This window comes from Serinus canaria, chromosome 1A (genome assembly GCF_022539315.1).
Source record: "Serinus canaria isolate serCan28SL12 chromosome 1A, serCan2020, whole genome shotgun sequence".
NCBI classification, from domain to species: domain Eukaryota; kingdom Metazoa; phylum Chordata; class Aves; order Passeriformes; family Fringillidae; genus Serinus; species Serinus canaria.
The window spans coordinates 49,434,943-49,460,624 of NC_066314.1; the positions used below are offsets into that span (position 1 = coordinate 49,434,943).

Consider the following 25,682-nt stretch of genomic DNA (forward strand, 5'->3'; position numbering starts at 1 on the left):
TTTGCACATCCAGCCCCCATCTCCCAGAAGCCCCCAAAGAGTTTCCCCAGCCCCGGCTTTGCTCCTATACCCCCATATAGGTCTGATACATCCTGGCTGCCCCCCCTGACTCAGCTGGCTTTCAGAGGTGCTCTGGGACTTGCTGTGCCCAGCTGGCCCGCAAATACCCCTGGGTTTGGGGGATAGTCCCAGCTTTGCACCCATCTGTCAGTGGGTGTGCCATGGATCTCTGTGTGTCCGCATTAAGGTTTATGTTCGTGCTTCGTTATTTGTGTGGATTTGCAGGTGCTTCACCCAAGGGGCATCCCCACTCCTGAGGCGCGTGGGCTGAGGAACCCTGAACAGTGTGGGGCCTTCCTGATGGATCCCCACTTGACATCCGCTGCCAGCGCGATGGGACCCAGCACCCTCGTTTGATCATCCCCATGAGGGGCCACCCTGCTGCGGGGGGCTGCCATGGCTGGGCTGTGCTCCATTCAGAGGAGAAACCTTTAGGGGGGTCGCGGCCCCCGAAACCGAGCCCGTGTGTGTCTGCCCCGCTCACCGGAGCTGAAGGACGGTGGCTGGGAAGGCGTCGGGAGCGGCGGCGGTTGCGCCTTTAACGGCGGGCGGAGGAGGAGGCGGAGGAGGAGGTGGGCCGGGGCTGCGTTGGGTGACATCAGTGGGTTTGGCTCCGGGGCTCAATGGAAACTGGGTGAGCGCCGGGCTGTGCCGAGCACACGCCGGCTGGAGGGGACGGCGAGCGGGCGGGAGGCGGCAGGCAGCGCCGCGCCGCGCCGAGCCGAGCGAAGGAGGGACGCGCCGGGCACGGCCGCCACCAGCCCTCCCCAATCCTCCGTCATCCTCCCCGCCGCGGCCGCCTGGCCCCCTGACAGCCGGCGGAGCAGCATCCCCACACGGCCCCCTTCCCGTCAGGGTGGGTATGGGGGGCGCCCGCCCGCATCTTGGGGCGCAAACCCCGGGGGAAAGGCGGCCCCTCCGGCTCTTTGTGTGCGCGGAGGGAGGGGGAGGGGGCGGGGGAGGGGAGGGCAGGGCGCGATGCGCCGGGCCGGGGGGGCGCGGGGGACAAAAGCCCCTTTGTGGGGGCGCGGGGAGGGGGTCGCCCCCCTCCGCCACCGGCAGATTTTTTGGGGGGGGTTCCCCCTTCTCCCCTTTCTCCGCCTGCCGGGGCCCTGCCTGGCTGCCGGCGGGGCCGGGCGGGGAGGGGGGTGCCGTGTGCTCCCGGCGGGGGTCTGCGAGGCTCCCGGCGGGGGGCCGCCCCCGGGGGATTGAGCCCCCCACTCCTTCCGTTCACTGATGCTCCTGGTCTCCCTCCCCGGCCCCCCTCATCGCCTCCTTCGGGGGAGAAGGGGTGTCTGCGTTTCGGGGTACTGTGGGGTCGATGTTTCCTCTTGTGGGGGGCGGTAGGGGTGGGGGTCGATGGCCGAGGCCGGGTGCGAGTGGGGGGACGAGGAGAAATTCAGCGCCGTTCCCGGGGGTGGCAGCTTTTTGTTACCTACCCGGAAAAATAACAGCCCGGGTACGGCTGTCTTCGCGTAGTGTTTGCCTGTAGGGGGTGGGGGTGTAAGGGACACATTTATTATTATATTTTATGGCGTGTGTCCCCCCTTTCCTGTTTTCCTGTTGTGGCTATATCTTCCTCAAATGTAATTCAAATGCTCTGTGTTTGGGGTTTCTTTTCTCCCCCCATCTTATTTGCTGGTCTCCTTTCTCTAAGTGTCTAAGGGTCTGGAGGGGATTGGTGTTTTGTATTTCAATCAAAATATATTTTTATTCTTTTTTCCTTCGGATTTTTAAGCCAGTTCAAATTACTGTTTTCTCAGCTTATCCTTTTTCCCCTTCAAACACCAACATCCCCCCTCAAAAAAAAAAAAAAAAAAAAAAAAAAAAAGCCGTGTAAAGCCTTAATGGTCTATGGGTAAAGCAGCCCCCACTCCCTACACTTCCACTGAAAGCTGGAGCTGTGCTGGGATCGACAGCCTCCATTATGGAGCCGTGGGTTTGGTTTCGTATGGCTTTTGCTAGACGGGGTGTCTTCTCATTCCCGATCCCCTCGGATGGGACAGAGGTGTCCCTCCTGTCCCCCAGCCCCTCTTGATGGTCGTCCCCCCCCCCCAGATGGTCCCTGCATCGTTGGTCGCCATCGTTGCTGGCACAGCAATGTGATATCAACTCTTATCGTGTGTTTATATAATGGCCTTTGTGCCTGTACGTGGGTATTTTATATTATATAAAAGGGGCTGGTGCAAAATGGTGTGTGGGGAAGCAGCGCTGGCGGCTGGATAGTATTATTATTTTTTTGAGGCTGTGTAGTATTGGATATTCACGTATGCAAACGCTCATGCAGAGCACACTCTCGCTCTGAGGTTGTATGTGTGTTAATCCCTTATGGAAAACTAAATGGTTTAACTAAATGATTGCCCTGCAGCCCCTGGGAATGCTGCCTTGGCTGTAGAGTGCAGGAAGGGTGGCAGGGCTGGGAGGGTTAAGGCTGTAGAGGGGGGGCTGGGAAGAAGGGATGGCATTTTAAATATTATATGTATAATACATAGAGGGGTGATACACATTTCACATATAAGAATATATATTTTGTGGGTACAATTTTCTTTCTTGTAACAGTACGACCTGAAGATGAGAAGATAAAGGGCGGAAGCTGTAGATGGTGGTGGGGGTACCTGTGTGAAAGAGAAGCAAATGGGATGGATGTTTGAACTCCTGGAGCAGTTATTGAGGGGCTGGGTTATTTGTGTCCTGCCCTCTTACCAGGAATCCAGGCTTTTGCTCTCTGGCTATCCTCAGCCCAGGTTTTCTACTCACACTTGTGTATGTATGTGTGTTGGGGGGGAGATAAGGCAAAATGACAGCTGTGCGAGACCATGATTTTTTTTTTACTCCATTATCCTGCTTCCCGCTTCCACCCCCGCGCCCTGGAGCATTTTTTAGATTCCCCTTTGGAGCCTGTTGCTTAATCAGCTACAAGGACTGCTGCCTCGTTTTGTGAGAAACCCTTCTTAACCTGGCTCCTGCCTGTCCCAAAGGGTGGGTCCGAATTTAGGTTTGGGATTGTGGTGTTGCAGAGCAGTACCTGCTTCGTCCCAGTGCGGCGCAGACCCTCCTGGGACCTCTGGCCTCTGCCTTGTGCTCAGCTGTGCTCACCCCAGCTGGGAATTGGACTCAAGTGGAGGTGTTCAGAGTTCCCAGGCCTGGGTAAACACTCCATGAAGGAAGGAGGATTGAGAGCTGTCTTCTTGACAGTGGTGTGACGGGTTCCCGGGGACACAGACCTTTGATCGTTTATTGGAGTAGGAGTGTAAGCAAGTCAGTTGTATGTTAATGTGGTTATACAGAACAGCAGGCAGCGGATAAAAATCATGTCTGTTTGCTGTGCCCTCACCCAGGTACGCCTGCCTCCTGGTTCAGTTCCCAAGGCTCTGCCTACATTTCTGGTAGTAAGAAAGTCAGAAATAGCCACAGGGTTTTGTAGACTTCAGATGCCCAAAAACCCACATGCATAAGCAAATGCTGGGTGAGGGGACTCCACCTCTGAGTGTTTTGTGTGTAGTTTTTGGTGACTGGAGCTCTGCTTTCAGGGTTCACAATGTCCCCTGAATGCCTTGATAGGATTATTTCCCTGTACATCTCCACAGCCCGTCCATTCTTCTTTCTGTAATCCCATCTCCTGGGGCAGGAGAAGCAGCTCTGGGTTTATAGTATGCTCAGAATTCTGGCTGGGATTATTTTTTTGTACTTCTGCCTCACAAGGCCGTTTCTCCCTTCTTTCCTTCAATGATGCTTCCTTCCCACCAAGCTCCAGCAAGGGAAAGTTCCTTGCTCCTGCTTGTGAAAACATGAATCATTCCTCACCTTTCCTGTCCCCAACAGGCTCTGTGTCTGCATTTTGTACGCTAATAATGTGGCATTGCATAAATTAGGACTGTGGCAAATCCCTCTAAAAGGAGACACATTGTCTGTCTCAGGAAGAGATGTGGTTCCTAGAATAAGTTGGTGGCCATAGAAGAGGCAAGGGAAAGGGGCTGTTAAGATGGGAACTGCTGGAACTGTGTTTGGCCAAGGTGTTTGCAGCAGAAGTTGAGGTTGGCAAAGAGAATAAAACTCTGTGGCTGTGGTCCTTCCACCTAGTTGGTTTTCTGTGGAAGGTGAGTAGGCTGAGCCTGGGCATGTTGACGTGGTCACAGGGTTAGCTAATCATCTCAAGTAAAGGGATGAGGAAAGGCCTGAGCTGCTAAAAAGAAACAGCTGGCACACCTAGGTAGGCAAGAGAGTTGGAGAGGTTCATGTAGACCGAAGGAGGTGGCGATCACATCAGCAGAAGCGTGTGGAGATGAGCAAGGGGTGTTCCTAGCCAGTGTGTGCCTGGCAGGGTTCAGTTCAGCGGAATGTCTCCTCCCTGTCCCCTGTGCTGGCCCCTGCCTAGGAGAGATGGAGTCACTTTCTCCTGGCAGTCTGTCTGTCCCTCGCAGCCCTTGTGTCCTGTGCTTCACCACCACCACCAAGGTGTTGGAGTAGGGCTGGGTCAGAAGGAAACTCCTCACAGGGTTTATTATGCCTGACACTTCTGGTGTCTCACAAGGTACTTCTGTCTCAGTGCCAGGTACTGTAAGGTACAAGAAGCAGTACCTCTTTACAGTAGTGTGGTGTGATCACACACTGAAACCTTCTTAGAAGGGGTTTACTGAACCCCTTCCTAGTCTCTGAACAAAAAGGTGGTGAAGAGGTTCAATCATGCTTCATTCTGATAATGGGAACATGGGAAAAACATGCTTGAGAGTGTTCTGTTCCTGCAGTGTTTCTTGCTCATGTTGTCTGTGGAAGTTCAGGAGAGGTGATAGAAGCCGTTTAAAAAATGAACTATTTAAAGATTTAAAACTACTCAGCCTCTGGGTGATGTGGGGAGGTCTCTTCTGCAGTCTTACATGATTCACTTCCTGTTTCTGCTCTGACAGTGCTCTCTGTGTGCCTCTTTTCTTAGCACGACTGAACCATGGAGCTTCGAGTGGGAAACAAATATCGGCTGGGCAGAAAGATTGGCAGTGGTTCATTTGGAGACATTTACCTAGGTGAGTGTGAGAATCTGTCTCAAGGTTGGTTTTCTCAGTTACATCATTGTTTTGGAGTTGTTTTTTTCGCCTGTTGGTATTTGTGGGCACCATGTAAGGTTGGAAGGGGCAGAGAAGAGAAAAAACTAGTGGAATACTGCTAGTGGCTGCTGGCCTTCTCATGGCAAAGAAAGGGGGATGAGCTCAGCTTTGCCTTACCACATACTGAAGACACAGTGGTGGTTGATCAGACTGATTTAGATTTGGACTGTTTGGGGCATATTTGTCATACACCCTATTCCAGCATTCTCACTTCCCTTTCTTGAGCTTGGGTGTGTGTGGGTTTAAACTCTGTTCACAGAGTGTGTGGTGGAAAGGGAGAACATAGCTTCCTTCAAGGATAGAAGGAATACAGTTCTGGGAAGACTGGTAGTGGAAGAGGTGGTCCAGGACCTGTAAGAGAAAGGTCTGAGACAGGGGATGTAAAACAGGTCAGAGAGCCTGGTCTGATTGAAGTCCCGGGGCTCAGATCTGTTAGATCTGTAATGGGATTTAGAGTTAATGTCTGGAATGACCTGAGCTGGAAGCTCAGTGGACAGAGCCCATGAGGTGCTGGGTTTTCCTGTTCCCACAGCAGATCACCTGGGTAGAAGTTCTTCCAAGCCAGTGTGCTGATGTGTAGATATGTTCCCTGATGCTTGCCTGTTCATGTTTTTATTGGCTCAGACCATGAGGGGCCAGAGTGGCGAGACTGCCCAGCAGCCTGCTCGATCCCTCCGTGAGGGCTGGCATTACCTGTCTCTGGTTCTCACCACTACCTGTTCCGCTGTGCTCCTGCAGGCCAGCGGAAGGGCTGCCCTCTCCTTTGGTGTCCACACCCTCTGTGTACTTGCAGGTGGTCTTCATGTCCTCGTTGACTGTTAATTTGTTGAGTTGTATTTTGCTTCCCAGTACATCCACCATTCCTCACTTTTGCTGGTCCTTCCATTTTTCCTAGTCTTCATCTGCTGAGCAGCTTGGAGCCAACACTGCTTTTGAGGTGTGGCATTTCCAGTGCCTGGCAGTGGAGAACTACCCTCGACTGAGTTGTAATGTGATGCTTCTGCATAGGCTGCTCTGGGTCTCCTTGGCTTTCCCCATCCCCAGCACTATCAGGTTACAGAATTGGCCTTAATGCACTGTCAGCTGTATCGTAGGAGAGCTCTTCTAGGATCTCCAACATCTTCCCGTCCTTTCCCAAATCCCTTTCATTGAATACCTCTAGTTCAGATTACATTTTCCCGTGATTGTAAATCACCGTCTATTTTCAACCTCTGGTTTTTATCTCCAGTTCCCTCTTGCTTTGTTATTCTCTCTTGATTGGTGTTGGCAGCCCCTCTTGATTAAGTGTCCTGTTGGGAATCATCAGTAACAGGCTTTGTTGCCACCTTTATCCAGACCATGAACAAAGATGATAAATAATGGATCTGGGATCCCAGTTCCACTGTGTGCTGCCTTTACTGCAGCCCGTTCCTGTATGCCACTCCTCTGTGGCCCTCCAACCAGTTAGTGTCTTGGGTGACAGTGCTTTTAATTCCCAGGTGCTAGGATTCGGGGGTGATAGCTCAGACACAGCATTTTCCACCTGGGGCTTGAAGCATTCCAGAGCCTCTCTAGGACAGTGTAAATTATCAGAATCTTGCTAAACATCTGGGGTACGTGTGGGGAGAGAAAGGAGGTGCTGAACGGAAAGGCCTGATCTTGTATTGCTCTGTACCATGTAACAGGTCATCCACCTGTGCAAATTTGGTATGGAAAATAGCCCCTGGTGAGGGGGTTGTGCTTGCCTTGCCTGTCACCAAACACAGGAAGCCCAGTGCCCCAGTGTGGTGAGCACAGCGGGATTCAACCAACTTACTTGAATGCAGTATCAAAGCCCTTGTGATGTTCCTTGAGGTGCAAGCCAGCATGTTTTGAAGCAGTGATAGCGAGACTTCATGGAGCCTGGGTGACTCCCCAGCCTGGAGGGATTGGGCATGTAGTCTGTGGTGGTGCGTCTGGAGGACGCTTGTGCTCATGCTGTGCTCTCACGGCCTGCTCTGCAGACACAAGGACTCATTCACGAGGACTTCTCTCCTGCACCAGGTCCACCTCACAGTTCTCTCCTTTGATAATGGTGTGGTCACACAGCAGCGCTTGTCTGTCTCTGAGGATTAGCAGGGGATGTATGGTTTATCCTCAGCTTCTCTCTTTCAGGGTGTTACTACCTTCACCTGCTCTGTAACCAGTGGGTGCTGCATGCTGTCCTCTTTGGTGTTTGTTTTAGGTTTTTTGTCTGTCAGAAGGAAACTTGTATTTTTACATGTGTAGACACAAAGGATGGACTGTGTTAATCCTTAGCTGGGTCTTGAAGCACATTCCTTCCATGCCCTACTTTGAGGGGTAGGTGTGCTAAATGGAATATTCTCCCCCCATTGGTTTGAGAATGTGGAAAATGAGATCAGGCTGCCCATGAGCCTTGGCTAGCCCATTTGCCTTTAGAAATGCTCGTTCCAAAGAGCAAAACCCAGTTTGCAGAGGAATTGCCGAGGCCTTTGGGCCACTGGAGGGGGAGGTGCTTTGTCAGAGGTACTGGCCAAGAGGCAGGGCAGGGTTTCTGGACGTGTAGGAATCTTTTGGCCAGGATGCACACTGATGGTGGAGAGAAGCTGGGCAGACAAAGCATGCTGGGACCTGAGCTGGCTGGGGACAGTTCCTGGTGGCAGGCTCCTCCCTTGCTGGGAGGGGAGTGCCTTCCCTTTGTTTCCTGGCTTGTTAACTCTCTCTCGCCCTATCTGCCTTCATCCATCTGTTCCCAGCCCTCCGTTCTTCCCTCGGCAGGCTGTGGAGAGGGGCACAGGCGGTGGGGAGTGTGAGGCCTCTGCTTTTTGCCCCCGATGCTCTGGGAGGGCGGTGTTTATTGTATCAGACATGCAGTCAGGATTCCACTCTGAAAAGATCCTGTTCAGCCAGTGACATCCTCTGTCCCCGGGGCCCTGTTTCAAAGAGCTTGTGATGAATGAGTTGAATTTGTACAGCCCCCACAGCGGAGCGAGACCGGGGGAGGATGTTAGGAATTATCCCCCATCCTACATGCAGTCTCTCGAGTGGCTGAAGCTAGCAGACTCTGCTGCATTTGTCTGAAACACGGTGTTTTCCAGTCTGTAAAGAGAGCACAGAACTGTTGCTTTTGTACTTGTAGCTTTAAAAAAGATGGTGGTTGAAGCATGGAACAAAGGATCAGAAAGACTCCTGCCCTTAAATTCCCTCCTTGCTAGTGGTGGTCTCAATCTCGGTGGATCTCTAGCCAAGAAATAGTACAGGGAGCAACTTGTAGGTATGATGAAGTTTGGAGAGGGAACAAGCCTAAAGAGCTCCGACAGTGACCCCCTGAGCAAAGGATAGGTCACATTGGTCCAGAGGAGGACCACAATAATGATTACAGGGATGAAGCACCTCTATTATGAGCAAAGTCTGAGAGAATTGAGATTGTTCAGCCTTGGAGAAGAGAAGCCTTTGGGGTGACCTAGTTCCAGCCTTCCCTCCCTGAAGGAAGCTTACAAGAAAGACTGGGAGAGACTTTTTGCAGAGGCACATATTGATAGGACAAGGGGAATGAATTTAAACTGAAAAGGATTTAGATAAGAAGAAATTCTTTTCTGTGAGGGTGGTGAGAGACTGGAAAAGGTACCCCAGAGAAATTCTGGGTGTCGCATCCCTAGAAGTGTTCAAGGCCAGGTTGGATGGGGCTCTGAGCGATCTGGTCCAGTGGAAGGTGCCCCTCATGGCAGGGGTTTTGGAACTAGGTGATCTTTAAGGTCCCTTCCAACCCAAACCATCCTCTGCTCGAGCTCTTCTCGGCCACGGAGTTGTTCTTCTCTAAGTAACACCTGTGTTTGGGCTGTGAAGAGTGTGGGGCTGAAGGCCATCTGAATTGCATCATCACATTTTGAGGAATCTGAGTCTTCTTGATGCCTACCCTTGCTTTCCCCACAGATAACACTCCCTACCTGCAGAAAGCCCAGTCATGGATGTATCTCCATGTTTCTGAACACCCAGGGTAATGTGGAGGTGAAAACTCATTCATGTTTCCATCATTCATGTTCCGGGAATCAGGTTCATTCAAAAAGCTAATGCTGCAAAAAGTCAGAGAGACTCATCATTGCTTGTGTGTCTTGGGAGAGGGAAAAATTCTCCCTAGGGAGCAGACAAGGGAGCCGCTTCAGAGGATTTGGAGGAAAATCTTCCCAAAGGCAGGAGAAAGAGACAAGGCAAAGAAGTGCTCTTATTTTTTTTGGATGTCCTGGGTGTTTCCATGCTGGATGAGGGACGGTGGTTGAACACTAATTTGAAAGGTGGAAGGATACTAGTCCCTTTGTTACTCTTTTCCTACTTGCACCACCTGGTGCTTTTAAGAAGGGTCCTCTGGTGGAGTGAAGGGAATGTATGAACTTGTTTTTCTGGCCGGCACTTTTTAAGTGGAAAATGCCAGCATCTTTTCAAAAGTAAGCATTGGACAAATGTTTCTACCTCTCAGGATGGCTTTTCCCCTTTCCCTTCTCCTGAATCCTGAGTTAAAATCTGTATTAAATTAATCCCATTGCTCCTCCCTCCCCTCCCTCAGAGCACCCTAAATAATTCCTCTCCCTCCTTAGTGTTTACAGCCTTCAAATATTTGTAGACTGTTGTCATGTCCCATTCTTCCTCCCCACCCTTCTTAGTTGTATCTCTTGTCTATGTTACATATTTAGCTCTTTTAATCTTCCTTAGTAAATCAATCCCTCTAGGCCCCAATCGTTTTTGTTGCTCTCTTACAAATTCCTAGCAGCTTGTCTGTCTCAACTCAGAACTGCAGCATCTAGATCATGTGTTTTTGCTAGCAGGCAGCTCTTGGCTAACTTTGTGTACAAGCCAGAACTCTTCAGCTGGAGATGGATCTCTTTTGGTTCCATGGGGAGAAGCAATCCAGTTGTGTGAACATTTCCTTCTTTTCTTTGGTCCCTGGCTGCGTAGGCGGTGTGTGAAAGAGGATAAATGAAGAGATTTATCTGCAGCTTGTCCTTGTGGACTCTTAAAGCCTTATCACAGAGTTCAGGAGGCACAAATTAGCCAGACCTACCAAAACTAGCTATGGGATATCTGCAAAACATCACCTTTGACCCCAGCTCATGTTTGGCACACATGTTCTGGAGTAGTTTATTTTATGACAGTGTTCATAAGCTGCTTGTGATCAGGGCTGCTCTCTGATTTGTGTTTAGTCCAATTTCTGATAGTTCCAGATACAAGGAAAGGGCTTGTCAGAGTGTGTGAAGCGGGCATGGCAGGGGAAGAGAAAAGCAAGTCTTGAGTGTCATTCCTGTGACCCATGTACAGATATTCCTTCTTTCCATTTTAGGATGATGTGAAACATCTGGAATCCTTTCAGCTAGTACAAGAAAAGGAGCAGCCTGTTCCTTCTTTGACAGTGCACTTTGGGACCACAGTGCTGGCTTTTGCAGCTGGCAGCTCAGTTGTTTTCAGAGAGAAGTGTGCGGGGTGGTTGTTTAGTGTCATTGCAAAGTATCTAGCAATACCTTCAACAAAGGTGTCCAGGCACCTTAATTCAGGACCGGATTCTGCTTATTTCTCCATGCTTTTAATTTGTGATATAGCAAATGTTTCTGTGTTGGCAAAAGATAAAGGTATTAATAAAACTCTCGGGAGAAGCTGGGGATTTAGAAATTGTCAGTATTGAGCAGGTCAGTGCTGTGGAGAAAACAGAGAGAGATGGCATGTTGGTAATGTCTCCTCCTGAACTAATTGGCTGTGTTGAAATGATGTGACTGAGGTAACCAGTAATTTTTCTGGGGAAGAGATACTCCGTATCACTGCCTGAGGGCTGCTTGGGTTCAGGGGCTAGGTTTATGATCAGAGGAAGCTACAATTTCCACTCAACTTTAGGAACTGTTGATATGTGCAGATTGACCTTCCAAAGTCAGTCACTTTTTGAGATAACAAGGCAGTTCACATGTAGGATTGTTGTTCTAGACTGACTTCAGGATGAGACCAGGTTTCCTATTCATGTGCCTCTCTCTGGGCTTGCATTTACAAATGGCAGTGCTGGAAACCGTATGAAGTTGAAGTGGCTGAATCTCATTTCTGTCACAGAGAATAAATTTCAGGGCTGATCTTAAGGTCTTGGCATCTTTACAGGCCTTGTTAAAAGTGTTTTACTTCAGTAGATGCTTGTGCAATCTTCATTTCACTCTCATTCCTATGCAGGAGCCAATATTGCGACTGGTGAAGAGGTGGCCATCAAACTGGAATGTGTCAAAACCAAGCATCCCCAGCTCCACATTGAAAGCAAGTTCTACAAGATGATGCAGGGAGGAGGTGAGATGGGAAGGAAAGGATGGGGCCGGGGGAGTGGTTGGAGAAGGAAATTATTCTGGAGGGCTTTAGAAAAGAGATGATTTGGTGTTACACATGATCTTCTCAGCAGGGGATTCAACATCTATTCTCTCTGTTCCCTGGGCTTAATCTTTTTCTTTTCCCAGTGGGTATCCCCTCCATTAAGTGGTGTGGAGCAGAGGGGGACTACAATGTGATGGTGATGGAACTCTTGGGGCCCAGCCTGGAAGATCTCTTCAACTTCTGTTCCCGCAAATTTAGTCTCAAGACAGTTCTGCTGCTGGCAGACCAGATGGTAAGTTTCCTCTGAAGCATTTGTGCCTACTCTCCTTTTCCATGCCTCTTCCCCCCACACATTCCCCTCCCATCCCCTCTGCTTGAGAACTGCTGTATCTGAGGCTTTCTTCATTTAGCATAAGTGGCTGCCAGCTTTCTATTTCTTGATCAAGTTGGGGGCCTGGAACCTAGGCACTGGTGGCATTTCCTTATCTCCATCCCTCCTTCCTTTGCCTGCTGCTCGCCTCATGTTAGTGTTGCACACATAGATACTTTTGCCTGCATGATGAATTATTGGCACCTATGTTAATTCCACTGCTCACGCCCTGTGGATTCAAGATCCTTAACTCTTCTGGACAGACCCGTTCCTTTTCTGGCCCAGCTAAGTTCAAAAGCTGAGAGCTGTCAATGCTGAAGCTCAAAATTTTAGTTCCTATAGACTGGCTTCCCATCTTTCCTTGGGATGTTAATGGTAACCTTCCCAGAGTGAAGACTGGGCTGGTGTGCAGGGTTAAATTCCATCTCCAGATCCTGCAGCGTCCAGAGAGTGTCATTTCCTTGGCTGTCATCACTGATACTCAATGCAAAGTGTCCTTTTCTTGCTCTGACGGGCCAGTGTCTTGGACAGGGTACTATTTTTAACAGATGCAGTTAAAATAAGTTTGTTTCTTGCTTGTCTCACTGTTTATTTACTTATCTATCCCTCCTCCAGATCAGCCGTATTGAGTACATTCATTCCAAGAACTTCATCCATCGGGATGTGAAGCCAGACAACTTCCTTATGGGCCTTGGCAAAAAGGGCAATCTAGTATACATCATTGATTTTGGTCTGGCCAAGAAGTACCGTGACGCCCGGACCCACCAGCACATCCCTTACCGGGAAAACAAGAACCTGACTGGCACAGCCCGTTATGCCTCTATCAACACCCACCTGGGAATTGGTGAGCCTGCTTGCTGCTGCCTCTTGGTGGGGCTTTCCACGGGAGGTTGTATGTCCCCAGAAGGAGGGGGTTGGGTTCTTTGCCTGACTCCGCTGCTGACCTGCCTTGAGATGGTGGGCAAATAACTTAAATGCTACACCTGTGTTACTTCTGCTGCTGTGGTGGCACTCTGAGTTCCTGAAGACAGAAGTCGTCTCCTTATCTGTGTTTGTGCACTGCTCAGTGCAGGGCACCCTGTTGAGCATCAAGGCTGTGACCTCCCTGACTCCGCTTCTACTAAATCTGCCTTTGCACAATTTTTGCAGGCTGATTAGATGTGTAAAGGAGACATTCACAAACACTGAGCCTTTAGGAATAGGTGCAGTTGAAACCTGTCTTTTTGACTCCTGAGTGCATTCATTAGTGATTGTTCTGTAGCTGTCAGAGCAGGAAGATGGAGGCCCACTGCAATATGGTGTTGCCCACCACTGGGGATGGGGATGTGCTGGAAATATACAAGTAGCTGAAATGAGGGGAGGCTTCCAGCTGCCCGAACACCTCTGTTCTGTGATTGAAGATTGGCTGTCACAGGCCTTCGGAATATATGCATGTCTGTGAACTGCACTAACCCAGTGAGGCAACTTCAGGGAGGTAGGGTTCTGCCCTTAATGCGTGTGCTTAGTACTGAAGGGGTGAAACTAGGCTGGAAAAGAGTGCTGAGTGTTCAGCCAGGTCTTACACTGGTGATGACCATCATCCCGTGTTTTGTAAAAGCCTTGTGCAAGTTAGTACCCACCACGCTTAAACCTCCTCCTTAAACCTCCTCCCAAACTCTTGTCCTGGGAGTCAGCCCCTGGTGGCTGCGAGGAACATATTTGAAAACCTCTTGCAGTTTTCTCTTCTGTTCTCTGCCCAAGAAACATCTTTCCAGCATTTGACCTCCTTTCTCTGCTAAATTTAAGCTAAACTTTGTTCACAGTGTGAGTCTTCCTTAGTTACTGTAGGGTCCATTTGGAACAGGCTGACTTGGTTCTGCTTTTGACTGGCAACTCTTAAGGAACAGAAACACTGAAGTTGTCATGCCTCTTGGACCCAGGGAAGTATCTGCTGTGCTTGCAGATTGTTTATATCTCTGTGATGCCCTTCTTTTCAAGTGTATAACCTAACCTGGGAATTTGAAAATCAGAGCAAGATTTTAAACTAACAGCTTTCACAGGATTTCATGTCCTCATTCTTCCTACATTCTCCCCTTCTTGCAAATATTTCTCAGATATCTGAAGTCAATACTTGGCCTGCAGAAAATAAAGCACTTTTTCCCACCATCTTCCTTGCTTAATACAATATAACTTTAGATGGATAATGCATTATATGTATCAAAATTGGGAGTGTTGTGTGTTGAGAGTGGGCTATAATCTCCTGACCTCTTCCATGTTATAAAAATAGTTCTCGTAGAGCTTTCTGAGTTGGCCTTCTGTATTTTGACTTGACCTGCATATATATAACTGACTCTCCATTGAATTCTCAGTCAAGATCTCCACAGCCACAAAGAGACATGCACAAAATAATTCTCGCTACTATGTCTGTCGATTCTTTTGTGTGTGCCTGTTCTGCCTGAACTGATCACGAGAGGCTAAATGTCTGCTTGTGGCTTTTGAAAGACTTCATTATTCATTCCACCCCAACTTAGCCCTTTACTACTGGTGTATCAGGATGAGCAAACAGTGTCTAAACAGTAATCCAGGGGCAAATTGCATATGCCATGGCTCTGAGTGCAGCCGCCGCTCTCTCTGTGCCCTTTGATTGGGGAGAGTCTGGGTGTGAGTTACTGTGCGCAACAGGTCTGGGGTGCATTATCTCCACGTTGCTGATAGTTGCCCTGAACAGCATAAAGGTTACATGACTTGCCTGGAGGAAAGGGGGTGGGGGTGTTTGGGTTTCAGCTGGAGTTCCTGTTTCTCAAGACCTTGCCACAGGGTATATGACAGAGATATTTATGTGTTAGCATTGCCATGGGAACCATCACTCTGAATTTTTTGACTTTTCAGAGACTAAATTCTCTTAATGTTACGTTAATGTGGTCGAGGGACAGAGAAGGAACCAGGTGCCGGGGTATTTGTGTGACAGGAATAGCAAATTAATAAATGCCTTTATTTGAATTTGCAAGCTAAGGGTTGGGCATTCCGATGTCTGGAGGAAACACATTCTTTTCCTGGTGACTGGGGAAAAAAGTAGGAGGCAAAATTGGAGAGGGTTCCACAGCTGGAGATTTGCAGTTGGGGGAGTCATTGGACTGTGCAGGCTTTGGTTCACGCATTCCAGTCAATTTTCACATGCTCTAGGGATGAGAGTTCCTTGCACCCACTGTAGCCTGTAATGTCTGAAATAGATGCCCGGGGTGCCCATGAGACAGTCTTGGAAGAAGTCTGATGGTCTCTGTCTGGGTAACAGGGGGTGGGGGGGCAGTGCCTTCCCAGATGAATGTCCTAGATGGTATCGGTGTAGGCTCTGCAGATCGTAAGTCCTCCTGCTCATCCTGCCCTCTGTCACCCATTCCAGATTCTTGCATGTTTTTAAAGGCTGTTGCCATGTGGTGGGGAGAGAAAGGGGAAGTCTAGTCCAGCATGTGCAAGATCAGATCTGAGTATGTAAGCAGGAAAACATTACTTGGTTAAGCCTGCCTGCACCTGGGCTGGCTCCAGGGAAGACAGCTGATTTCTAGGGAGTTCTGCATGGGAGCAGCATCACTTTGGTAGGATCAGAGTGGAGGAAAACACTCTTTGAACAGGAGGACCAGGAGAGAGTTTAGGCTGCAAAGAAATACGTTTTGTCATGAACTTTCTGTTCAAGGCAACCAGTCCTCAGTCTTTGGTCTTTGCCTAAGCATGTTGTGTCCTGTCCTGCCACTCACCCCTGACTTGGCTTCTGAGGACCCTGCTTTGGGAAGGGAGTGAAGGTGTGGGCTGGCTGGGAGCCTCACTGGGAGTGGGAGGGAACTGGCAGGAGACTGCTTGCAGAGTGGGTTGGGTTTGGGAGGTCATGCTGGGTTGTGTGGGAAGGCAACCTTGTGTTTTCTATTGGAAGGGCTTTTGGGAAGGAGGGAGGAAAGGATGAGTATCTAATGAAAAAGACATTTTTCATAAAATTGGCTTTCAAAAAAAAACCCCATTGTAGGAGAGCTGAGATAAAATGGAGAGAGGAAGTATGGTGTGGTATCACAGGTCATGACTATAATCCTGCTTCTAGACTGACTTGCTCAGCGGATGCATTCACGTCACTTGTATTTGTCTTTGTCTTTTTAAACTCAAAAGTGAGATTTTTTTTTTTCCTGCAGCCCAGGGATGCTGTGAGAGTTAGTCACTAATTGTCAGGTTCTAAAAGTGGAAAGTAGTTACACTAAATAATGTTTCCTTGGTGTGTAGAGGTAAAGTTTTATTTCTGACTCTTTGCTGTTTAGTGTTATTTAGTATCCTGACCCCGCAAAAAAAAAAAAAAAAAAAAAAAAAAAAAAAAAAAAAATTTGGGAGATGTGTAATAGTAACTGAAGATGAAACAAAGAAACGGGATGTAGGAACTGTTGTCCTTTACCCTCGTACCAGGTTTAATTCAGGATCTTGCGCATAGGATTACAGGAAACAGACTGCTACAATGTTTTGAGGTAGCTGCCCAACTGGGGTACTCCTGTTGGTACTTCAGACTCATCAGGGGTGTGAGTCTCACTGAAGGTGTTTGAGTGGGCTGCAGTGACCACACGTACGTGAGGTGCTAAGCATCGGGAGTGCAGTGCTGTCAAACACAGTGTTCGGCATTTTAATAATTAGGTGTTGTGCTTGCAGTTGTTTTTCCTTGATCATATTGCTGTGTTAAGACACAGTTAAGGTGTGTTTGCATGCACCTAATGGATGCTAGTTAGCTTCCCAATTTGGTTTTTAACCCCTCTCATTGCCTTCAGTGAGGGCTCATAGCATCCCCCACTGACTTCAGGCTCCCTAATCTCAAGTCTCTAATTCTGGCCTTCCCTAAAGTGCTAAGACAGTGACCAGGCATGTGTTTGCAGAATGTAGCCCGTTCTGGATGGCAATGGTGGCTGTGCACAAAAGTGCTGTGCTTCACACAAGTGGAGGTGTGTTATTCAGCCTGCCCTAAGCAGTTTGGAATTCAAGCAGGATTTTGGAGGTGACATCCTGATTTATTCCTGAAAGGCTGATTTGCTTGTTCAGTAGGTTTCTCTGGTTCCTGCCCTGCCTTTCCCTACTCCTCTGAGGGGAACCACCATGCGCTAGTCAAGAAGCCACAGTTAGAGGTGATAAAGCTACAGTGTGGATAAGTCAAGGGCTGGCAAGACTGCAGGACTGAGGTTATCCTTGTCTCCTGTGCTTTCAAGCCCTTGGTGTGTGTTCTGAATCCATTTCCACATGACTCCTGTCTAAGAATGTAGGTCATTAGCCAATATTGTTTAGTTTTGTTTATTTGAAATGCATGGTGAGTAATCACAGCCCTCTGAGAGTACATGTATCCCAACCTTAGGCTAAATGCAAAACTGGGTTTCTTTTCTCTGTTCCTGTCATAGCATCTAAGTATCTCCCAGACAGTCATGTAATTATCTTTGGCAGTAGCCTGATAAGATTAGGAAGTATTAGCCCCTTTAAAGTGGGCAACTTGAGAACAGTAAGTTAGTGAGGTCAAAAAATGTTGTAATTTCTGCATGCTCAAAGTAAGCCATTTTGGGAATCTGCAGGGCTGCTTTCTCCTCTACTGTCTTGAAATGCGGCACTTTTGTGGTGTTTCATGTGCTTTGACCCAAATGATCTCTCCTATCAGTTATGGAGTGATGAGACCCTCCTGTCTTTCAGCAACCACTGTACTTTTTTCCCCCTCAACAGTTTTCACTTGCCAAGCCCTGAGTTCTCAAAACAACTAGGAGGTTGTGAGAGAGATTCACAAAGAAGGAGCCTTGTGACCCACAGCTTGTGTTGTTACATGAGGATATGTGTATCTGGGACCAGCTACAGCTACTCTTTTGTCATGATTCAGCTCAGCTAACAGAAAAAGGGATAGCTATAGTGATCTACTGGCCTTTGAATGAGACAGGTGGTAGCATGTATCTGATACTGACAGCTCATAGATTAGTATATAATCTGCAACATCTTCCAGGATGTGGCACTGAATCCAGCAAAATGTGCTGTAGTAAATTAATCTAATAAATGGAGCTCTTTAGTCTTTCCTCTATCCTTGTGCTCTCCCTTAAGCCGTATTTTGCCTGCTTGTTATCTGTGTCAGTTGTTCTTCTGGAGATGTAAAGTGCTTTTTCCAAAGTGTTTATTTTATTTGGGAGGGAAACAAGAACAAGACAATCTTGGCAAGATTTGTAGAGCAATGTTGGAGGAGTTGGGAGGAGTTAACCAGGCAATATTTGTAGTTGTTGAGATTCTGCATCAAATCCTTCTTGAGCTACCTTGAAACTTAAAAATGGCTTGGCTATTCCAGAGAACAAAGTCAATGTCAAATGTTGTGGGTTTTTTTGGGAGCCAGTTTTTTATTTTATAAGTAAGCATCTAAAGATGCAGTCTTCCATGGCACCTTAAGGGCAACCCTTGGTCTAAGTAGAGTTGGTAGTGATGCCAGTTACACAGTCATTCCTCATTTGAAGGGGAATTTTTTTCTTCAAAGTATGCCCCTTTCCTCCACAGATTGAAAAATGTCACCAGGCTGGAAAGACATCTTTGCACATTATGTGTTAGGCTTCTACTATCAACAAAGTTGTTTACTACAAGAAGGGGTCCCTAGTTCCTTGTTTCTACCCTGCTTAAAGACTATCAGCAGTTTATTTAGAAGATCTGTTTGAAAAAGGGCTGTGTTGGACTTACCTCTGTTAGCTTTGTCTATCTGTGACTACCTCTGTCATGACTAATCACTGGATTGAAGAATCATGCTGGGTGGGGAAGTGTAGGTGCCCTTCCTCTGTGACTGGGAAGAGCAAAGTAGGCAGGGCTGCTGCAGCAGTTCTTGAGATGTGAAATTCTTGTGTGAATTAGGGCTTGTCCAAGTGAGGAGGTAGTCAGAGTCATTAGTTATGAAGCGGGTTGGGCTGTATGGGGAGAGGAGCAACTTAACTCTTGTAGTATGACCATCATCACAGGAATTTGCTATGGAATGCCTTCTACAAGTTTGACTATCTGTAGAAATCTACCAGAAAAGTGAGAGGGTTGGTTGTTCCATTCAGTGTTCACCTCCAGAACTATGTGATTGCCAAAGCAGTTTTGTTTGCTGCTCACTCCTTGCCCCTTTGTAACTTCTCACAGAACAAAGTCGCCGTGATGACCTGGAGAGCCTGGGTTATGTGCTCATGTATTTCAACCTGGGCTCGCTGCCCTGGCAGGGCCTCAAGGCTGCCACCAAGCGCCAAAAGTACGAGAGGATCAGCGAGAAAAAGATGTCAACGCCCATCGAGGTGCTCTGCAAAGGATACCCTTGTAAGTGCTCTCGTCTTTGATGGCTGTCTTGTCTGCTGCTTAGCTTGTTCACCTGCTGAAACCCCCTGGAATCCTGAATCCTAAAGAGCAGTGCCCAATACCCCAGACCAGGATGTGCTGCTGACACGGGTGATGAGAAGGATAATAGAGTGGTCGTGGTACAGTTTGGGTTCACAAGTGGGAAGTGTGGTTTTGTGGACAGTCAAATCTTACATTAGTAAGGGCATCAGAGTGCTGAGAGGGGGGATCTTCAAGACCTGGTGAGCCTTGTAAAGAAGGGTGGGCATTGAGCTGAGAAGGTATGCTGCTGATGATTAATTTTTACTGTTTAATGAGGAGTTCCAGGAATAACGAGGCCATAAAGTGACAAATGCAGTTCTTTGTAAGTAAACATGGAGTAATGTATGTGAGAGCAGAGAGAAGTCTTGCTCCTCAGGTCACATGAGCAATAGGAGGCTCTGGCTGACCAGTGCCACTCACTAATGAGCTGTTGCAATTACAATTGATGGTTCTGTGAAAACATCAGCTTTGTGCTCTGTGGCTGCTGAGGAAAGGGAGCATTAGGAATTACTTGGAAAGAATCCCAAATAGTGTGCATAAACCCATGGCCCACTTGCTCCTTGCATGCACTGTGGAGGTCTATTCCATCCCACTGTTTCACAAAGGATGTGGTATAACTGAGGAAAGGGCCAAAAGCATGACCAGAGGTGAGTCGATTTCTGTCCAAGTCATGAGTCTGCTGGAAAAAGAGGTGGGTAGAGAGATGATAAGAAGTCTATTTTCTGGCTATGACTGCAGAAGTTTGGATGGGAGCTGATTATTTGGTGGCGACTGCAGAAGTTTGGATGGGAGCTGATTATTTGGTGGCCCCAGTTTTTGTATTGGAAGAGAAACAATGCTGGTTTCTACCAGCTTTAAAACAAAAGGATGTGGTTCTTTACACAGCCAGTGTGGAGACCTTTGGAACTCCTTCCCAGAAGATGTTGTGGATACTTAAATCATACAGGAGTTGGAGGAGAAATGGGACAATAATGTGGAAGAGAGATTGTGTGAGGATTACTAAAGAGTTAGGAACTACATCCTGATCAGGAGGTTCATGGAGCTGAAAGTAGGCGATGGGCTAATGTCAGTAGAAGTGTCAGATGTGTCTGCCCCACTCTTTCTCCTCTTATCTACTTTGGACCACTGTTTACAACAGGCTACTGAGCTAGGAGGACTTCCATTCAGAGTTGAACTTCCCAAAACTCGTCTCCAGCTCTTCTTTAGGCCTGCATTCCTACTCTCCTTCAGCAGGCATTGTGACTTGCTAGGTTTTGCTTGGAGAAGCTGACAGACAGAGATGCATAACATTTTCTCTGGTAAAAAGAGAGATGAGGGTTCTTTTGGTGGCCAAAGCAGTGCCACCAGCGGGCTCAGTCCGTGTTACACAGCTCTGTGTTTGTGCTGTCCTGGTCCAGCAAGCCGCTGCCAAAAGGCTGCAGCAGCTCCATGGTGGGAGCAGGGAGGCTGGCTGGCAAACCACAGCCATCAGCTGTTCTCTGCTCTCTCCAGCTGAGTTCTCGACATACCTCAACTTCTGCCGTTCACTGAGGTTTGATGATAAACCTGACTACTCATACCTGCGGCAACTCTTCCGCAACCTCTTCCACCGCCAAGGCTTCTCCTATGACTACGTCTTTGACTGGAACATGCTTAAATTTGTGAGTGTGTTTGGCAAAAGGGCTGGACCAGGGTTGGTCTGTGGCATGGAGATGGGGGAGGAAGGTTGGAAGCTGCCTGCTGTCTGTGCTTAGCCCTGGTGAACAGCCTGAGCAAAAGGGACCAGGCAGAGTGAAAAAGAGGCAGAGTTGTTTGGTGTATAACTAACTGGGGGCATAGTTACTATTGTATTAGTGAGCGTGTCTGATGGAGTACTTGTGTCAGTAAATCTATAGCTAGAGGTAGGTAGAGATAATTTTTCCAGAGAAAGCTATATTTATAGCTGGGACACAGATGTGGATTGCAATAACAGCTGTAGTTCATATGCTTTCTTATCTGTTTTGTTTTGGGATAGAATGAGGTCCTTTCTTGGTTCAGTGGAAGGTGGTGGGGGGAGTTTTGGGCATGCTGCTCCACTTCTTGGCACGATGGAGCAATATGTGTTTTCTGTCTGGGGCTGCTGCTGTCTCTCCTGCCTGACAGCTGTGTGTGGTGTTGGCGTTTCTCTACTCAGGGAGCAGCCCGGAACCCTGAGGATATGGATCGGGAGCGGCGAGAGCACGAGCGGGAGGAGAGGATGGGGCAACTCCGAGGGTCAGCCACACGAGCGCTGCCCCCTGGCCCACCTGCTGGAGCCACTGCCAACCGTCTTCGCAATGTCACCGAGCCCATGGCCTCCACCCCCACCTCCCGAATCCAGCAGTCCGGTGAGGGGGGTGGAAGAGCTGGGGGAGGGTGCCACCCCTGTTGTTGGCTGGAAACCAAAGCTATTGACTGATATTCTTGTCTCAACATTTCTCTGCCCCAACAGGCAACACATCCCCCAGAGCAATCTCAAGAGTGGACAGGGAGCGGAAGGTCAGCATGAGGTTACACCGAGGAGCTCCTGCCAACGTCTCCTCATCTGATCTCACAGGGCGGCAAGAAGTGTCACGGATTTCAGCATCACAGGTGAGTTCCTATTGCAGTGTTCCTGGCCTTGGCCTGGATGTCCCAGGTCCCCAGGCCCCAGAGCAGTTTTTGCGTGATTTGCTGAGCTGACATGAGCTGGAAGCTTCTGGTGTGGTGAGTGGAGTGGCACCAAGTTACACCCTTGCTCTCCTATTATGTATTTTCTGGAGGCCATGCTGAGTACTGCCATTTTAGCTCTCTGCTTTGCTTGGAGTAAGCCTTCATCTTGCTGTCTTCCAGACCACAGTGGTTTGGAGAAGCAAAGCAGTCAACTCTTGAGAGGGAGGGTGTTCTGAGAGAAACATGCAGCCTCTCTGTTTTGGTGCCTTTTTTGCCTTATTTTCCTCTCCAGCCCTTAGCAACACTTCCTTTTCTTTTGTAGACAAGTGTGCCATTTGATCACCTTGGGAAGTGAGGAGCAATTGCCACTGGACCAGTGTTTGCTTAGGTGAGCCTGTACTCATGCTTGGGAAACCCCGAGGAGGGAATTGCTGGGGGAAAAAAAAGCCTTAAGTTAAGACTTTGTTGTTATGGGGGATTGATATATTTCCTTTCCTTTCATCTTACTTTGACATGTCTTTTGGCTTCAGAGGGAAGAATAAGGTTGGCTGCCAAAACATTGAGGGAACAGATTGTCTTAGGTGTAAAGGTAGCTTCCAGTTCTCCAAGAGGATAGGAAGGGTGGAGAAGGTGCTGGGCTGGGGAGCCATTTTGTTAGTTCCTCGTGAATGCTTTTCTGGCAGTGTAACAGTGTTGGGGTGGAGGCTGCTGAGCATGTAATCAAGTGTGCAAGACTTTGTGCAGCAACTGAGTGCCTCTTGTAGAGGAACCGCCAGTAGCTGGGCAAGGTAACTCTGAGGGGAGGCAGGAGTGTAGAAGAAAGGGCTGATTTGATTTGTTACACGCCAGCTGGCAATAGAAGTGCTGGGAAGAGCCTTTACTCCTAACATCTCTTGCCTTTTTCTCTCTTTTGAATTCTCTTTTTAGTGTCTTCACTGTATTTTTCTTTTAAAAAACAAAAAACCCAAAAAACAAACAAAAACCTTAAAAAAAAAGACAAAAAAAAAAACCCAAACAAAAAAACCAACAGAATTTCTTTTTGCCAACGATGAGGAGTCGAGCTGTGCCCCCGCGCTGGTGTGAGCCGTTTCCGAGGGCCGCCTGTCCCTGGTGTGAGCGCCTTGAGGAGCTGCGACGCCGTGGGAGCCGCGTGGGATCACCTGTGCTGCTCCCAGCCCTATCCCGCTGCCCCCACTGGCTACCCTCAGTTCCCTCTCCTGACTCTCTGCTCCTGGTTTTGATTTCTCTCTCTTTTTTTTTAATTTCTTCTTGGCTATCCTCTCCTGCTTTAATTTTTCTTTTTAATGTTGTTTTCAAATCATATGGTTTCTAGCCGTATAAATTTAAACTTTGCTCTCCTTTCTTTCTGAGGGCAAGGGTTGGTGGTGGGTGGGTGAGGTATTTTTTTGGTCTTTTTTGTTTTGTTCTTTTCAGGAGCCTTGTGGGCCAGGAGGGAATCAGATTCCAGCCACACCTGATGGTAGAAATCTGATTTTTATTATTATAACAGAATTTATTTTCTCAAGCATTAAATACATTTTAAGCTGTGAGGGGGAATTGTGGCAACAGCCTAATTATTGACTCGGGCTTCCTTTCCTTGGATGGCTTCTCTGCAGTTTCTTTTGTGGCTGTTGGGAGAAGTGCCAGCCTTCCCTGATCCAAGTGGTCCTCACACACCGAGGGATCTCTTTGGAGAGGCACCTGGTCCCACGGAGGATGGGATTGTTGGAGGTGACATACAGGGAGAAATATACTTCTCATCCTTGCAGTGGGGTCGTTTTTTTTCGTCTGGCTGTGCGTGTTTTTCTATTTTTATTTTTTAATTAAAACTTGTTTTAATTCCTGCGGAGAGAGTGTGGGACTTGAGGAGAAGAGAGGGGCGCACAGAAACTGGAGTTTGGAGTTCTTTCAGAGCAATGGTTCTTGCTCTCTCCTCATGCAACCCCAAGTAAGATCCACCAATACATGCACAATCCCCTCCTGCCCTCTCCCACCCGTCTCCCCCCCCTTTCCCCCCCACTTTAGTTGTTTTTTAATATAATTTAGGAATACTCAAGCTGCTTTGTGGCACTTGGGGCTTTGAAACACAATGATCACCACTGCGACCTATGGCCTGTAGCAGACACACTGTCACTGTAGTGTGGAGCCGATGGGTTGTTGGCAGGGCGGGGAGGGTGGGGTTAGTCTTTGTTTTATTTGTTTTTACCCTTTCTATTTAACACTTTATTTTTCCTCCCTGTTTTTTTCCTAATTTATTTACCCCTCTTACTGTCTCTCTCTTTTTTTTAATTAAAGAGCAAAACTTTTTATTACTTTGTAATTTAAAAAAACAAAAAAAAACCTGAAGAACTTTGGGGGGGATTTTGTACTTTTTTCCTGTGTAAATATTGAACTTTTTTGAGCTTTATCGTGGTTGTTAATTTGAAGTAATAAAGTAGAAAATGATAAAGTGACGCCAGCATCTGTCATTTCTTCCTTTAATGGCCTTGGCATTTTTGCTAGGAGTTGCATCTTACGCACAGGAGGCATGGTCCTGCAGCTGAACCTGTTTCTGAATTCCAGGAACAAGTTTGATCAGAATTACTGGAAAAAAGGCACAGGACTGGAGCGCCTAAAAATAAACCTGAGCTGATCTCTGCAGTTGCAGCCTTGGAACGGGCAAGAGTTATGTGAAATCTGATTCAGGATCTCTTGGTTCCTGGATCTGAGCCTCTGGCAATCCCTGTGTCTGGCCTTGAGGAGGAGAAAGGGATGGGCCTTTCCATGCCATTGGCCTTGGGTGTGTGCTGGCTTCCACAGAGGTGGACCCTGGATTTTGCGGGTTTTGCTTTCTTCAAACTTAAGTCCTGAAGGAGAGGGGCGCGGAGCACTTGGCAACAGCACAGTGCCTGATGCAAACAGACTGAGCTCTCTGTGGAGTGGCACCGGCTGCTTTGGTGTCTGTGGTGTTTGTTTGGGTTTCTCCTCCTTTGCTTGTCTGACCAGTCTGGAAGTAAAATACTTAATTTTAATACCAATTTATTTCTAAATTGCTGCTCCTATAGTTACACATCCCTGCATTATCCTGATGAGAGGCCTGTTTCTTCCAGGCTCTGTCAAACCCTTGAAACTTGTTTTCAGAAACACCTGCTGGGAATAAATTATGGATCTCGGTGACTTTGCAAATCCTCTCCAGGCCTGTTCTTTGCTAGCTGGCCAGGAAGACCTGTTCCTTTGTATCCCTGCTGCATAGGTCTTCCAGCTCCAGGGATGAGTGTAGAAGGGAGGGGAAGAGGAAGGTAGTTCCAGGGGTTTGGGGTATTCTGCCGTTACCTCTACCCTGCATTTACCCTGCCTCCATTTTGAGTGTGTTTTTGCTGTATCAGAATGAAACTGGACTTTTTCCGTTGTAAATCCTGTTTTCTCTGAGAAAAGGGGGACGTTTCCTGTGTATAGGACAACACTGCCCTCCCTGCAGCGTGGTGGAGGCAGCAGAGCCGTGATCTGTCAGAGTCCAGGAGCGATGGGGGTGTTTGGGGCAGGAGTTCTGCCCTGGGACAGAACGGGAATGCGCTGCCATTTGGGGGATGTGTGGCAGCAGCTCCATATCTGTTTCAAGAGGGGCAAGGGGACTTCTAACGCAGCAGAAGAGAAAATCATCAACCCTATCGCGGTTAGGATGTCGCCTCCTTTTGCTAACAGAATCGTATTAAACCTTAGGGTGTGGTGCGTTTGCTTTCTTTCTTCGTTTGGCTTTTGTAGTTTTGGTTGGGTTTTTTTTGGTTTTTTTTTTTTTTTTTTGTTTTTGTTTTTGTTTGTTTTTTTTGTTTGGTTGGGTTTTTTTTGTTTTGGTGGTTTTTTTT

General features: G+C 48.0%; 1 protein-coding gene across 3 annotated transcripts; it reads left to right on the top strand.

Moving 5' to 3' along the window:
* The first annotated feature begins 669 nt into the window (after positions 1-669).
* CSNK1E (casein kinase 1 epsilon) lies at positions 670-24,293 on the top strand. Of its 3 annotated transcripts, none has more exons than XM_050970101.1 (11): positions 670-694; positions 4,991-5,078; positions 11,337-11,447; positions 11,612-11,760; positions 12,454-12,682; positions 18,961-19,131; positions 20,683-20,831; positions 21,344-21,536; positions 21,641-21,780; positions 22,163-22,228; positions 22,768-24,293. In XM_050970101.1, exons 2-10 carry the CDS (start codon positions 5,003-5,005, stop codon positions 22,193-22,195), a joined length of 1,251 nt encoding a protein of 416 aa, XP_050826058.1. In that variant the 5' UTR covers positions 670-694; positions 4,991-5,002; the 3' UTR covers positions 22,196-22,228; positions 22,768-24,293. The 3 variants fall into 3 exon arrangements, with proteins under 3 accessions (XP_050826058.1, XP_050826056.1, XP_050826057.1); XM_050970099.1 differs by lacking the exon at positions 670-694 and adding an exon at positions 753-916; XM_050970100.1 differs by lacking the exon at positions 670-694 and adding an exon at positions 753-916 and having other exon boundaries at positions 22,894-24,293.
* The last annotated feature ends 1,389 nt before the right edge of the window (positions 24,294-25,682 follow it).

Coding starts and splice junctions, on each gene's coding strand:
- CSNK1E (XM_050970101.1), top strand. CDS start 5,003: ATGGAGCTTCGAGTGGGAAACAAATATCGGCTGGGCAGAAAGATTGGC. Junction 11,448..11,611: donor CAAGATGATGCAGGGAGGAG/GTGAGATGGGAA, acceptor TTCTTTTCCCAG/TGGGTATCCCCTCCATTAAG. Junction 21,781..22,162: donor CACGGATTTCAGCATCACAG/GTGAGTTCCTAT, acceptor TTTCTTTTGTAG/ACAAGTGTGCCATTTGATCA.